Here is a 12,599-nt window from a genome sequence, read left to right as displayed (position 1 = left end):
TTATATACAAGCGCGGAAATGGGTCGACTTGGAGGAGTTCGAAAATCAATTATTTTTTTCTTCACTGATAACAGTCGGAATATTGTTGATGCGGGGCTTATCCGATTAGATCTAAACTGCATGGGGAAATCAGCTGTAAATGCCTCCGCCGACTGACATATCAACTCTCACTCTCAATTAGACCGTTGGCGTATTCTCGACTTAGTCCATGATGATCTAGCTGGGGGCTCTGGGCTTGATTCTCTCTTGATTGTACTATACCAACTGCTGTCATTGGCCGACAATGCTCGACTTCATGGATTATATCCAACTCGCGTTCGCCGAGGGGACTAACTGGAACCGCGACAATTCATACTCGTCGCTGACGGCCACAGCCCAGTGTAAGCACCTAATGCCTTGTCTCTCACTCTCTTGAAAAGATTTCCCTAACTAAGAAAACCACAGCCCTCCTGGACTTCTCAACCCCCGAGCGTCTACGCGTGCATCTCTCCTCTCTATCAACCCCCAATTTCGCAACCAGCTATACCCTCGGCACAGTAGGCTTAATCGACGGCTCAGTCTCCTACCTCTACAGCACCGTCCCCTTCACCAATACACCAAGCCGAAGCGCTTTAATTCCCCTCCGCAAGCTATCTCCTGGATACCGCCAAGTAGCGCCCCCAAGCGCCCCAATTGAAGACTGGAACTTGGACTCAATCCTCGACAATCCCCAAAATGTCCAACCGTCGTTCGCCAGCAAGCCTACCCTCCTGCACGCAACACTACACCTTCCACCCCCAACAACCCTAAACGCCCTCTTCCTCCGTCGCATCTCCCCAACTATGCACCTAACACTAGCGGTCTGCTCAACAAGAGGCCCCCCGCTTTCCAAATCCGCGCCGCAGGCATCCCTCCTCATGCAATTGTCGCACGACACAGGCAAATACAGTAACGAGTACCTCTTCAGCACAGACAATGCGCTCTTCGGCTGGCGGGGGCTATGGAACTTCGGACCCGACCCTCGCTCCTCGACAGATACCGCCGCGCCGCGGCTATCGCTTCTATCAGCCGGCGCGGAGGCATATTACTCGCCTGTGTCGTCGCTCATTGGCATGTCCACCGGTCTGAGGTTTAGTACTCTCCCCGCTGCGACGGATGTGCCTGCGTCAACGGCGACAGGATTTGCCACGGCGAACCAGAGTACCCCTATATCTACATTTCCGTATACGCTTACCTTAACGCTGACGCCGTTGACTGGTTCCTTGTCGACGACATATTCGCTCCGCGCGTCGCCTAACCTGGCGTTTAGTTCGCGTTTCGGGTTCAATGTCTACAGTTGGGAGAGTGAGATGGTGGCTGGTTGTGAACTGTGGCGGAAATCGAGGAAACAAGACGATGGGTTGGAATGGGCGAGACGGAAGATGCGCGCTTCTGAGCCTCTGTCTTTGCCTTCTTTGCCTGCTGAATCGAAGGAGAGGCAAGAAGAGGAGGAGGCGACCGACTCTGTTCTCAAGATTCGGGTCGATCAGTCGTGGAATGTACGGGTTCTTTGGGAAGGGCGCGTGAAGGAGCTTCTGGTCAGTGCTGGGGTGGGATTGGGGCCGAGTTCGTTCTCGTCTTCTTCGTGGGCGGCTGCTGCGGCTGGGTCGGGGCAGAGTAGTGGTGGGGGTGTGCCGTCGTATTGGAGGGGTGTGGGAGTTTCCGTACTTTATTCCTCTTGATTTCTTCTAAGTTGTTTGGTTTTTTTTAGATAATGGGTGTTGGGTATATTGTATAGGTGACACGGCTTTTGCATGGATGTATATATTTAGTGTTAGAGCGGGACTAAATAGATGAAATATGCGATATATTTCCAAGTATAAAAAACCTCTATATTCATTTTAATATTTAGATCATAGAACTAATTTCGAAACGTCATAAATTTATCGGTAAAGGAAACAGAAGGTGATTATAGCCTATATTAGCACCATCGGTTTGCTTACAAACGAGCATTGATGATATCAACGACTGCAATTGAACGTTAGCAACTTGCCATACACAGGACCGGGGAAGAAAATGACATACAAGCAGGCTTCAAGCTGGCACCGCCAACCAGGAAGCCATCGACATCGCGTTCCTGGGCCAACTCGCGGCAGTTCTTCTCGCTGACGGAGCCACCGTAGATGATACGGGTGTTCTCGGAGGCCTCGGGCGAGATGGCATCGGCGAGCCACTTGCGGATGGCGGCGTGGACCTCCTGGGCCTGCTGGGTGGTAGCGACCTTGCCGGTACCGATGGCCCTGTTGCACTGTTAGCATCACAGTCTAGAATGAAGTGCGATCAAGGTAGATGATACGTACCAGACGGGCTCGTAGGCAATGACGACCTTAGACCACTGCTCCTTGGTGAGCTCCTTAGCGGCAGCGTTGAGCTGCTTGGTGACAACCTCGATGGTCTTGTCGGCCTCACGCTCCTACACAAGGCATTAATCAAACCAGATCATGCAATCCTCCCCAATAGGGAAGGTCGAGAGCGGAAAGTGGACATGTGAGCCATACCTCAAGAGTCTCACCGATGCAGAAAATGACGCTAATGCCACCGTCAATGGCAGCCTTAACCTTACGAGCAATGAACTAAAGCAGATTAGCGACCCAATTGCTAACGGCTATGCTGCAAGATAGAGAATAAACATACCTCGTCAGTCTCCTTCAGGATGACACGGCGCTCGCTGTGTCCAATGATGGTCCAGGGGATCTTGGCATCCTGCAGCTGAGAAACCGAGATCTCACCGGTGAAAGCACCGTTGGGCTTGTCGAAGACGTTCTGGGAGGAAACGGCAACCTTCTTCTTCTCGTCGGCGACCTGTTGGGCGAGGGTCAGGTAGAGAGCAGGAGGGGAGACGACGACCTCGGTGGTCTCGTCGAGCTTGGCCTCGTTGAGGTTCTTGATGATGGCGGTAATGCTTTCCGCAGTACCGTTCCTGTATTGCAAAAGAGACAGAGGGTGTCCGTTAGCTTTCTGGTGGTTGTTGGTGTGACATCAAAGGGGCATTGCGGGGCAGCAGTGGTGGTAGTGAGTGTAATGTCGTACATCTTGAAGTTACCACCGACGAAGAATTGGCGAGGCATTTTGAATGTGTGTTTATGTGGAAGTAAGATACGACGAGTTTGATTGAGAAAAGACAGGGTGATTGTCAAGTTCAGTATGGAAGAAAGAGTAGAAGAAGATCAGACGACAGGGAAGAGCGATGACATAAAAGGTGGAAGACGGAAGAAAAACGAACCAAATCAATCCCACTCTATGGCGGGGGTTGGACTGCCTGAGGCCGGCACTGGTGGGGCTTATCGATAAGTTCTCGTCACCGGATGCAATGCGCTGTCAACTGCTGACTTGGCCCTGAACATCCTGTCCTCTACAGATCCATACTATACAATGATCCCAGTTATAGTGCGGTAAGGTGCATATCATATCTCATTCTCATGACTCATTCGACTTTTTTTTAGAGAAAGTACATACGTGGAACATACACTAAACGCAACAGGTCGCGACAACACTGGTATACAAAACGGTCCCCGGTGAATGACGTTATTAGTGTCTATCCCCCACTCACACCCGAAAAGAATAATAGAAACTAACAGAAAAAGCGGCCCGAGGATAAGAGGAACATTCAAACAGAAGGGGAATCATAAAAACCGAAAAATGCAAGGAAAAGAGAACTCAAATCAATAATTTTCATAATACTGTCGAGAGTAATACGGACCAGCGTCTCTCAGGGACATGCGTCGGCGCAAGGCATCATCCAATCTCTCATCTAACACATCCAGCATTCGTGTTCGATAGTCTAACTGCTTCTCTCGGCGCTCAAGTCTTGCTTCCCGATCATCGAGAATTCGGGTACGGATATCGTTGCGAGCTCGTGGCCCACGATATCTTTCGTCGAACTCGGGTGCATCCAAATCCTCGGAACTAACAGGGGCGTGGATAATCTTCGGGCGATCTCGGGTCTGCCGAGCAACTTCTCGGCTATGGACCCTCCATAGTTGCTTGTCCGAATCCCTGCTGTCGGCGGGGATCACATCAACATAGTCACTTGGGTACTTGGTACGGCCGTGTCTGTTGTCAGATGCACCCGAGGGTTGTTTCCGGTAGTGGGAGCGATATCGAGATGGCCCAGGACGCCTTGAAGTAGAGGAATGCCGGCGAAAGAGACTTCCGCGCCAGGGCTGCGCTTCTTTGCGTGTCTCTCCCTCATGTTCAGAGTCATCTGTAACTGAGCTAACGTCTTCAAAATCGAAAATCTCTGAATCGTCATCCCCAATACTGCTGGAGTCGGGGGCCAACTCTAACTCTGGTTCCGCCATGTTGGGTGGTTTGACACTACCTCCCTGGGTGACATTCTCAAAGGAATGAGATTCATACGGGTGGAATGGCTCTTTCCGTGGGTTGTTATTGGTTACCGACACCCCGGCTGGGTTGTACACGTTATTGACCCCTGGGTGTTGCGCACCAGCACTGGGAACGCCTCTGGTGTGCTCCTTTAGCACCTCAATAGCTGGGCCATTCTCCGGAGCAGCCCTTGCGGTGTGGGGCATGGCTACCTGTGGGCGCTGGTGCGCACCCACAGGGACCCCTCTAACATGCTCCTTCAGGACCTCAGCACTGGGGCCGTTCTCTGGAGCAGCTCTGGAGACGTGAGGTATGTGCTGTTGTACACTACCGCTGGCAACACCTCTGGCATGTTCCTTTAGAACATCAATCGCGGGTCCCTTCTCTGGCGCGGCCCGCGCGACGTGGGGCATGGCTGCGTGTGGGTGTACCCCGAAAGAGAAATGATCTGGAACTTCTTGTGGTAGATGTCCACGGTTGACCAATGGTCTTCCTCCCGCCTGCTGTGCCTGAGGTTGAGGAGGGGGAGGCGGCGGTGGCGGGGCTTGCTGAGTGAACTCAGGGTTAAGCTGCCGTGGGATATTGTGCACCTGCACCATGGGGGGTTGTTGTGCATGACCCATATTGGGCCTTGCCCACTGAGGGGCGTTATCAACCTCCGTGTCCAATGGCCGAGGATCATCGATGACCACGGGATTTTCGGCCTTCGGCTCAGCCCGCGGCTCAATTTTCTCCTTAGGCTTGCTAGGTAAATCGAACTCCACTTGCGCTACTTTGGGACGCGAAGAGGTGATAGGCTTCCCCATGATCACAACGTCCATGGAAACAGTCTCATAGTCTCCGCGCTTGCTGTTCTTGCCCTTCATCAGTCGTTCTTCTTCCTTGACATATGCGCAAGTCCATTCTAGGTGAGAATCCCCCTTCTTGAGCTCGTTGATGAGTTGGTCTACATGGGTGCGCTTTGCCTTTGAAAGAGATTGGTACTGTTGGACGCCGGGGAGCTTCTTTGCCCGTTTTTGGACCATGCCAATCAACTCCGCTTGCGTCAGATGCATTTGGCTCTTCTCCACCTGGCCCCAGGTGGGCTTGTGGCCAGGGGTCGCATCTTTCTTGAAGAAGGTATACCCAATATAGAAGTAGGGGCGCGAGTCTGTTACTTTCGCCGCATTGGAGTCCTTTGCCGGGGTAGAGTCTGGCGCTTTCTGCCGATTACCTGAGGCTGCCCTCTCCGGATTGACATTGAGGCGTGACATTGCTTCGGCGACCTTGACGGGATCTATAGAGCGCGGGATGGCAGCATGGATCGCACGAGAGGCCCCAGGGTATCCTTCTTGTAGGCCTCCTTGGGGTCCTCCTTGGTGTCCCACTTGGTGACCCCCAGGGTGGACTCCAAGATGGCCTCCGTGATGACCTACAGGGTGGATAACTGGATGGCCTGCTGGATGAGGTGCTGGATGCGACGCCTGGTGAGCTGCCGAGTGAGATCCTGGGTGAGGTGTTGGGTAGGAAGCTTGGCGCGATGCTGAGTGAGCGAAGGGATAGGCCCCCGGATAAGCCGACGGGTGATACAGTCCTGCTGGGAGTCCTTGGTAAACAGCTGGATAGAGAGCTGGATTCACCGGTTGTTGAACCGGTGCATGGTGGGCGGGAGGCGCCGGCGGCGTGGGTTTCTGGTTAATGATTGCCATTTCCCGGAGGACTCCGCCTGTAGCAGGGGCAGATAGACGATGAGTAAGACCAGTGGTAAGCTGTGCGTAGACAAAACAATCGCAAGACACAAAGCACAATCAACAAGACAAACCAGACAGGGGGGTATATGGCACAAAGACTAGTAAACACAGAAGACAAAGGGAAGGAAAGTGCTCGAGCAAAAGCGAGGGTCAAAGCATATTATAATATATTTCTCCTATCTCGACCTCTTCAAGAGGGGTAAGCCGGCTTTTTCAAGTCCAGGTATCGGCAGGAGTCCAGGACAAACATAATATGGCAGTGTTTCAGACAGTGCAAGATCCTTGTAATGTACTGTACTTCTGCCTGGTCATCTTTAGCTTTGATGACTGCACGTCCGACGGCAGGGAAAATCCCCGACCTCAGGGTGATTCCAACCGGAATAAGGCTAGCATTTCTCTTCCCCATCATTGGCGGAGTCACCCTCCATTACACGCAAAGTCCAGATCTCAGGAGAGCACCGAGCACCAGTGCCTTTCCTTTCTTCTCTTTTTCTTCAGATAGCGCCCAGCAACACGAGGTGAACAGGGCGCAGAAACACCCGGGCATTGTCAATAGTGAGGCTGCTGTCACGCACTCCCCTTTTCTCTGAAAGGACTCAAAAGAATGGTATTGTATTGGAGGGGATCCTCAGCCGCAGGAAGGTGGCTATGCGCGACGTCCAAGGCGATTGGAATCAAGAAGATAAAAATACGGAGACAATAATAGGCTACTGCCATCTGCCTGGAAGCAGTTCGGAAGTTGGGTAGAAAGTTAGGGTATTCAACCGGTCAGCTGTGTTACTTCCACTGCACCTTTGCTTCAAGTTCTCAGAAGATATACCATAACGTAACTGGATAACCGTTGGTGAAATCAAAATGAGTCTTTTTTTTTTCTTTTTCGTTTCTCACGCTAGACTGACTCAGGCCCTCCATTGGGTTTTCTTCTGTGACGAGCGATGCAGGCGATATGCAGCCAAGACAGGCAAGCAGGCACCCATCGCCTAAGAAAGTCTGAAAGGTGTCCTTAGCGTCGAACATTTCAAATCCCCTCTGATGTAGGATTACGTCCATAACATCAGATCAATGCAGGAAAGCAATGATGATTGTTTATTCAGTGGACGGATTTGTGAGACTAGTCGAGTGGTACTGCTTTCTGCTTACTTTTTATCCAGCGTCGCACACCCGCACGTTCAAGGTTAGAATATATAACTTAATTTTCCTTTATTTATCTTCTAGAAGATAAATACTCAACCTAGCTAATTAAACAAATAATCCTTCCACAACACCTAAAGGATTTAATCTCTCAAATCCTTGGACACGATCCCGGTCCCTCGTGCATCGAAAATTTTTTCCATCGCCCACCCTCCATGGGAAATGAAGGTACCAATCGACGTGCGCGTTATCTTCAATCCCCGACGATCTCTGCAGCGTCCCCGCATACACTGTGACAGAAATGCTTTATGATAGGCCAGAGAAAAATAGCAGACAATTTAATAGAGGTATAGACTATGCTACAGTCCTTTATTCCTTTGCCGCTCTGACTCATTTCATGAGTGAAACACTGGAGTCATGCCTAACAATCGAACAAAGCCTTTACAAGCGAATAGAGAATAGAAAGAAAAGAAAAGAAACAATTTTTACCAATCTTACAACTTCTAAGTTATCTTTCTTCTCTTCTCCATTCTCTTCCAAAGAGTAGAGTAGTGGACTTAATCCCTGCCGATAGTGAAGGTTCATGTACACTACCCGTAGAAGCAGGGTTAGGGCAAAGTGGAGATTGAGATTATTCAAGGTTCTCCAATGCTTTCTGCATTACATACATACATACATACATAGTACATACATACACGCGTACCGGATGTTCTAGGAGAAAACTTACTTCCTAGGTCCAGTCGGTTTTGTTTTCCTTTGCCTTGGGACTGAGTTAGTTCCGGGTCTCGCCTTGTTACTAAGGTTGTTGTTTGTTAATCGGAGCACCGATAGCCACCCCCATCCGTAGGACCGAGGGTGGTAATCTTGATTGTTGATGTGCTGACGAATGGGTCTACTTTGTCACCGCTCTTTTTGGTCTAGGAGATGAGTGAAAGTAAATTAAAATTAGATATGATCCTGGTTTGATGGTCAGTGCTTAGGAGCTGGTTCACGTGAACAGTACTTATGTTGGGATTTAGGATTAGGGTAGAAGGGAGAGATTCGGATTGACATAAAGGGGTGTGAGGACTTTGATAGCCTTGAATGGACATATATAGGTGGAGGATTATATGGATCGAGTTTGAGATATTAATATATGTGTTTGGTTCATTTCTTAAGATCAAAGCTACCAACCTCTTTACCAGGAAAGGTGTACAGACTAGTGTATGAGTAGGCGTAAATTCAAGGTTTATTGATAGTGGTAGTGGCTTTAGTGATGGCAAGGATTCATGGTTACTTTTGTAAGTCTCGATATTGGAAATAATCCGATATTATAAAGATTCTAGATTGCACACTTGATTAACTGAGTTCTGACTATTTTGTAGTAGATTTTTCAAGTCAACTCTGATTGACTACTCTAGCTAACGATGACGCGATCAACTCTCGGTCAGAGATGGTTGCTTTTGAAGCCGTTTACGAATTGTGTGAAATGATGTTACTACTTTCATCTCTTCCGCTCAGCTATCCTGGCATTTAGCCTTCGGCCCCTGACGCGAACCCTTCATATTATTATCTTTGTCGATGGAATGAACAGTCCTGAAGCATACCTGATAGGATTCTCTCAGAGCTGGGTGAGTCTCAGGTTCTCTGGATAGTTCATTCTCATTTGAAGAAGAGGACATCAATAACAAGCATACAGATGCTCCGATCATCAATGAATGTGAATTCAATAGTATAACCTAGCAGACATGATTGATATTCACACTGGAATGGACTTGTCATATGTTAATTCCATATGACATTTGTAACACACACATCTAGCATTCCTTTACGATTGACTCAAGAGTATCCCCACTCCGTTGCTTCTCCTTGACCAATTTAGCAACAAGTTCTCCTATAGGAGCAAACAGATATATATTATCAGGGTCATCACGAGAAGCGGAACATTCCCTCAACTCATACTGACCCTGCAACAGCGCATCACGAATTGGCCGCTGGTGTCTTCAAAATGGCAGTGTACCGGTCTCCATTCCTGACCGCACATCGAAGTGAAACTGACGATGTTCATATTTCATCTGTTCAGCAAACGATCTATCCTTCAAGGCCGGAACATGGGCATAGAGTTAGGGGATCTGGCATGCCAAGCCAAGTAATAATGTTGAATCATCGCTAGGAAGATCCAGCCAGCTATCGATCATTGCATCCAGCAAGCCTGCCAATGGTGGAAATGGCACCTGGTGTGATGATCCATCTTCCAAAGGCGCATATTCCAGTCGTATATCGGTGGTGAGAGGAAATTTCCAGTCTATAGCGGGAAGGAGGACAGTTCTTGTCTCGCCCGCAGGGGATATCAGTCGCTGTTGAGGGAAGACCACCAAGTCCACCTCTGCGTAGCTAATAAGATGTGGTTCTTGCATATCATAAGTTCACCCCGCCTTAGCGAGCAAATCTGCTGCGACGTCAATATCCGGGACGAGGATATACAGGTCAAACACAACAGTAGGAACACCGTAGTGCACAAGAGCATCCTCAAACCAGATAGCGTGAGGAATTTGGTGGAAAGAAAATACTTGGCAAGGCTTGTATCTTGGTTCACCACTCTTCCCCGTGCCAACGTGGTAGTTGAGCCTGAATTCCATAAGCTCGCGATATTTTCGTGGAATGTAAGAGGGTTGGTTATAATTTAAGGTGAAATGCTGCAGATCTCGTTGGTAACCGCCGCTTTGTCCTGGTACATCCATTAACTGAATAGACTCCCACTTCACTTAGTCATCAGTGAACCATAAAGTCATTCATCTTAACATGTTTTACATCGTTTGGATCCCACCTTCTTGAGTGCTTACAGTAATACATATACGTGGGATATAACGAAAACCTAATTCGCTTGTTCATTCATGACCTCTATGCGAAATACTCTTCTCTAATATGCTCTAGAGTTGTATCTCTGCCTCAGCCGCCGTGCTGTAATTTTGGATTCTGGACTAAGTATTATTATTGCCGCCTAAGGAACCCTGTTAATGAGGTTCAGGGCTTATACAGCTCCACGTTTCTTAGATAGATTGACTTGCTTAGTCTCGTATACTATAACTTGTGCACATTGTATCTGGGATCATTCGTCACAGTTTGCTCTGATACTTCTGACACAAACCTGGAAAGGTAGGTGTTACGCACAAAGAAGAAGCCCATCTGTATCTTGGATTGACCATAACTCTCAAGGAAAACACGATGTCGTCGTCAGCTTTTCATCTTCCGGAAGAGATACGTGCAGCTGCAATGGCGGTTGGAAACGCGCTTGGTGGTCGAAAAATATGCCCTTGTCGGCGGCAATACATGTGTGGTTCTAGGCTCTACCCGGGCAACTCAAGATGTAGATTTGGTTGTTCTTCGGGGTGGAACCTCGAACGCAAGGCAGTTGCTGCATGCATCCTCTTACTTTAAGGTTGAACCAAGGACAAACCATACGACTTATAAGGCAGAAAGGCCCGTACCAATTGAGATCCTTACACCACCTTTGTTGTTTCGAGAGTCCTTTGATCAACGCACCGAGGAAGTCACAGCTGGGAGTGTCAAGGTTTTGAAGCCAGCCTTGCTTCTGAATGCAAAATGCAGTTCAATTACTAGCCGACCTACGGAGGATAAGAGGAAAACTGATTCTCTGGATATCAATTTTCTCCTAAGGTTCTGCGCTCGAACTCCAGAATATCTTCCAAGAGCTATGGAAGTTCCCAACGCAAGAAAGGAACTTGTTCAGTACCTTGTCCAGTTTTCCGGAGGCCAGGAAGCTTGGGTTAGAGCTGGTTATAACTTCCAGACGGGTTTGTTCTATCCAGTTTCGTTCAAATTCCACTGCTGACGCGAGTGAATTAGGCCGTTTCAACAGAAACTAAGATATTTTCAATGGCGCTGAGCCTTGAGAGAATGTATAAGCATCAGAAACTCGGGGAGTTGCTCCACTCGAACTGAGATGTAGATGTTCAGGACAGCTCTGCTAATCCTCTACTGTTATTACTTCTGAAATACAGCTAACTTCCATTGTAAAACATTGAATTATGACTTGGGTTAGCCCCGTGCTAAATGAGTGTGTCCGTACAGCGATGCATCGTGTTCATAACTTCATCCAAAGCAAAATAAAAAGCAAGAAACTTCATGCCCTCCAGTGTGAGCCTCATCCCAATAACCTGATTCAAATTGGATATATCATATCCAAGCGTCTGGTCATTAAACCTGAACAGTGAGGCAGTTCAACAGGCCCTATGACGAGTCCATGAGTATTCATCGCCAAGGATTCCGGTTATGTAACTTACAATTCCATTGGTCTCGCAGCAGGCTGCCTGGTTGTTGCAACTTCCCACGAGAGCTAGCATGCTATTAGTGAAAGCTCAGAGTTCAAAAACAAGGTATCCTTACGGAGACAAAGCGCGGGAAGAACGTTCAGGTTCAAAATGCCGTTAGTCAAGCCAGTGCAGCATTTATTAGCTTGCGCAGCAGTGCATTGGGACGGAGTGCTACCAGCCGGCGTAGCGCTGGCAACGGTGAAGGTAGCAATGAGCGCAATGGTATGCAGGAACTTCATTATGATAGATTGAGTTCTTTGTGAGCCTGAGAAGAATGGCAGTGCAATGTTTCTTTTTGAAGATGATAAGATACACGAATTGTGTTGTGATGGGTAGAAAAATGGTAGAAAGGTATGGGTTTATAGAGGCTTATATAACTTTCTCATCCAAGTGGCTGTCCCGTTTGGGTTATGGCTTGTAAGCCAGCTGACTAGGTAAACCAGTCACTCCCAGTTTCTCTGAGTAAACAAATACGAGAGACAAGATCTAGATCTGTAACGTGATGAAACCTATGGTGTTCCTCCAATGAGCCTTTCTTGAGAGGACAAAAGTCAGATGCAGAAAACATGTTTCTGGACACACAGTCCAGAACAGTGTTGGCTAGCACAGCCCAGTTGGTTAATTGGCTGTTTCTCTAGATATTACGAAGACTCCTGAAATATTAGACTAAGTGGTAATTGTTTTGACTGAGCGGTTCTTCCTACAACGAGAACCAGAGGGTTATTCCCTTTGCTATACCTTTTGCTACATTCCAAGTCTCCCTCTATTCCAGGTCAATGAAACCCATCCATTGCTGGCCCATACAATTTCTTGAAGAACTATGATAGAACAAGGACAAAGTCTTCACAAAACTACATCATACCTCGCATCATGCCACTTGTATTGGTACTGATTTCACCAAAATGATCACACTCAGTAGCGTTGCATCCCATCTTGCATAACACGGTCATTAATCACCCATCTTCTAGGCTAGACATCATCGCGTACTACTGCTACCCATAATCTGCGCCGAAACCAGGAAATGGTCATGTTGAGTGAGACTTTTGCATACCTATAGTCATGTCCAGGTACGATCTTGCTT

At 48.3% G+C, this 12,599-nt stretch overlaps 3 protein-coding genes across 3 annotated transcripts; 1 reads left to right on the top strand and 2 right to left on the bottom strand.

Moving 5' to 3' along the window:
* Positions 1–283: 283 nt before the first annotated feature.
* Positions 284–1,815, top strand: AO090120000494 (mitochondrial distribution and morphology protein 10; the record flags this gene model as incomplete). The annotated part of the gene is made up of 3 exons (XM_023237759.1): positions 284–380; positions 445–1,584; positions 1,757–1,815. 3 exons carry the CDS (start codon positions 284–286, stop codon positions 1,813–1,815), a joined length of 1,296 nt encoding a protein of 431 aa, XP_023092554.1.
* Positions 1,816–1,957: 142 nt separating this feature from the next.
* AO090120000493 (triose-phosphate isomerase TPI1) lies at positions 1,958–3,086 on the bottom strand (the record flags this gene model as incomplete). Its single annotated transcript, XM_001824138.3, has 6 exons — positions 1,958–1,986; positions 2,044–2,258; positions 2,319–2,431; positions 2,517–2,591; positions 2,653–2,938; positions 3,049–3,086. The coding sequence occupies 6 exons, from the start codon at positions 3,084–3,086 to the stop codon at positions 1,958–1,960; spliced, it is 756 nt and encodes a 251-aa protein (XP_001824190.1).
* Positions 3,087–3,680: 594 nt separating this feature from the next.
* Positions 3,681–4,757, bottom strand: AO090120000492 (uncharacterized protein; the record flags this gene model as incomplete). The annotated part of the gene is made up of 1 exon (XM_001824137.3): positions 3,681–4,757. One exon carries the CDS (start codon positions 4,755–4,757, stop codon positions 3,681–3,683), a length of 1,077 nt encoding a protein of 358 aa, XP_001824189.3.
* Between the last annotated feature and the right edge of the window lie 7,842 nt (positions 4,758–12,599).

Source organism: Aspergillus oryzae, chromosome 5, assembly GCF_000184455.2.
Source record: "Aspergillus oryzae RIB40 DNA, chromosome 5".
Classification (NCBI taxonomy): domain Eukaryota; kingdom Fungi; phylum Ascomycota; class Eurotiomycetes; order Eurotiales; family Aspergillaceae; genus Aspergillus; species Aspergillus oryzae.
Note: the sequence above shows the minus strand (reverse complement) of the source record. Positions and strands in the feature narration are given on the sequence as shown.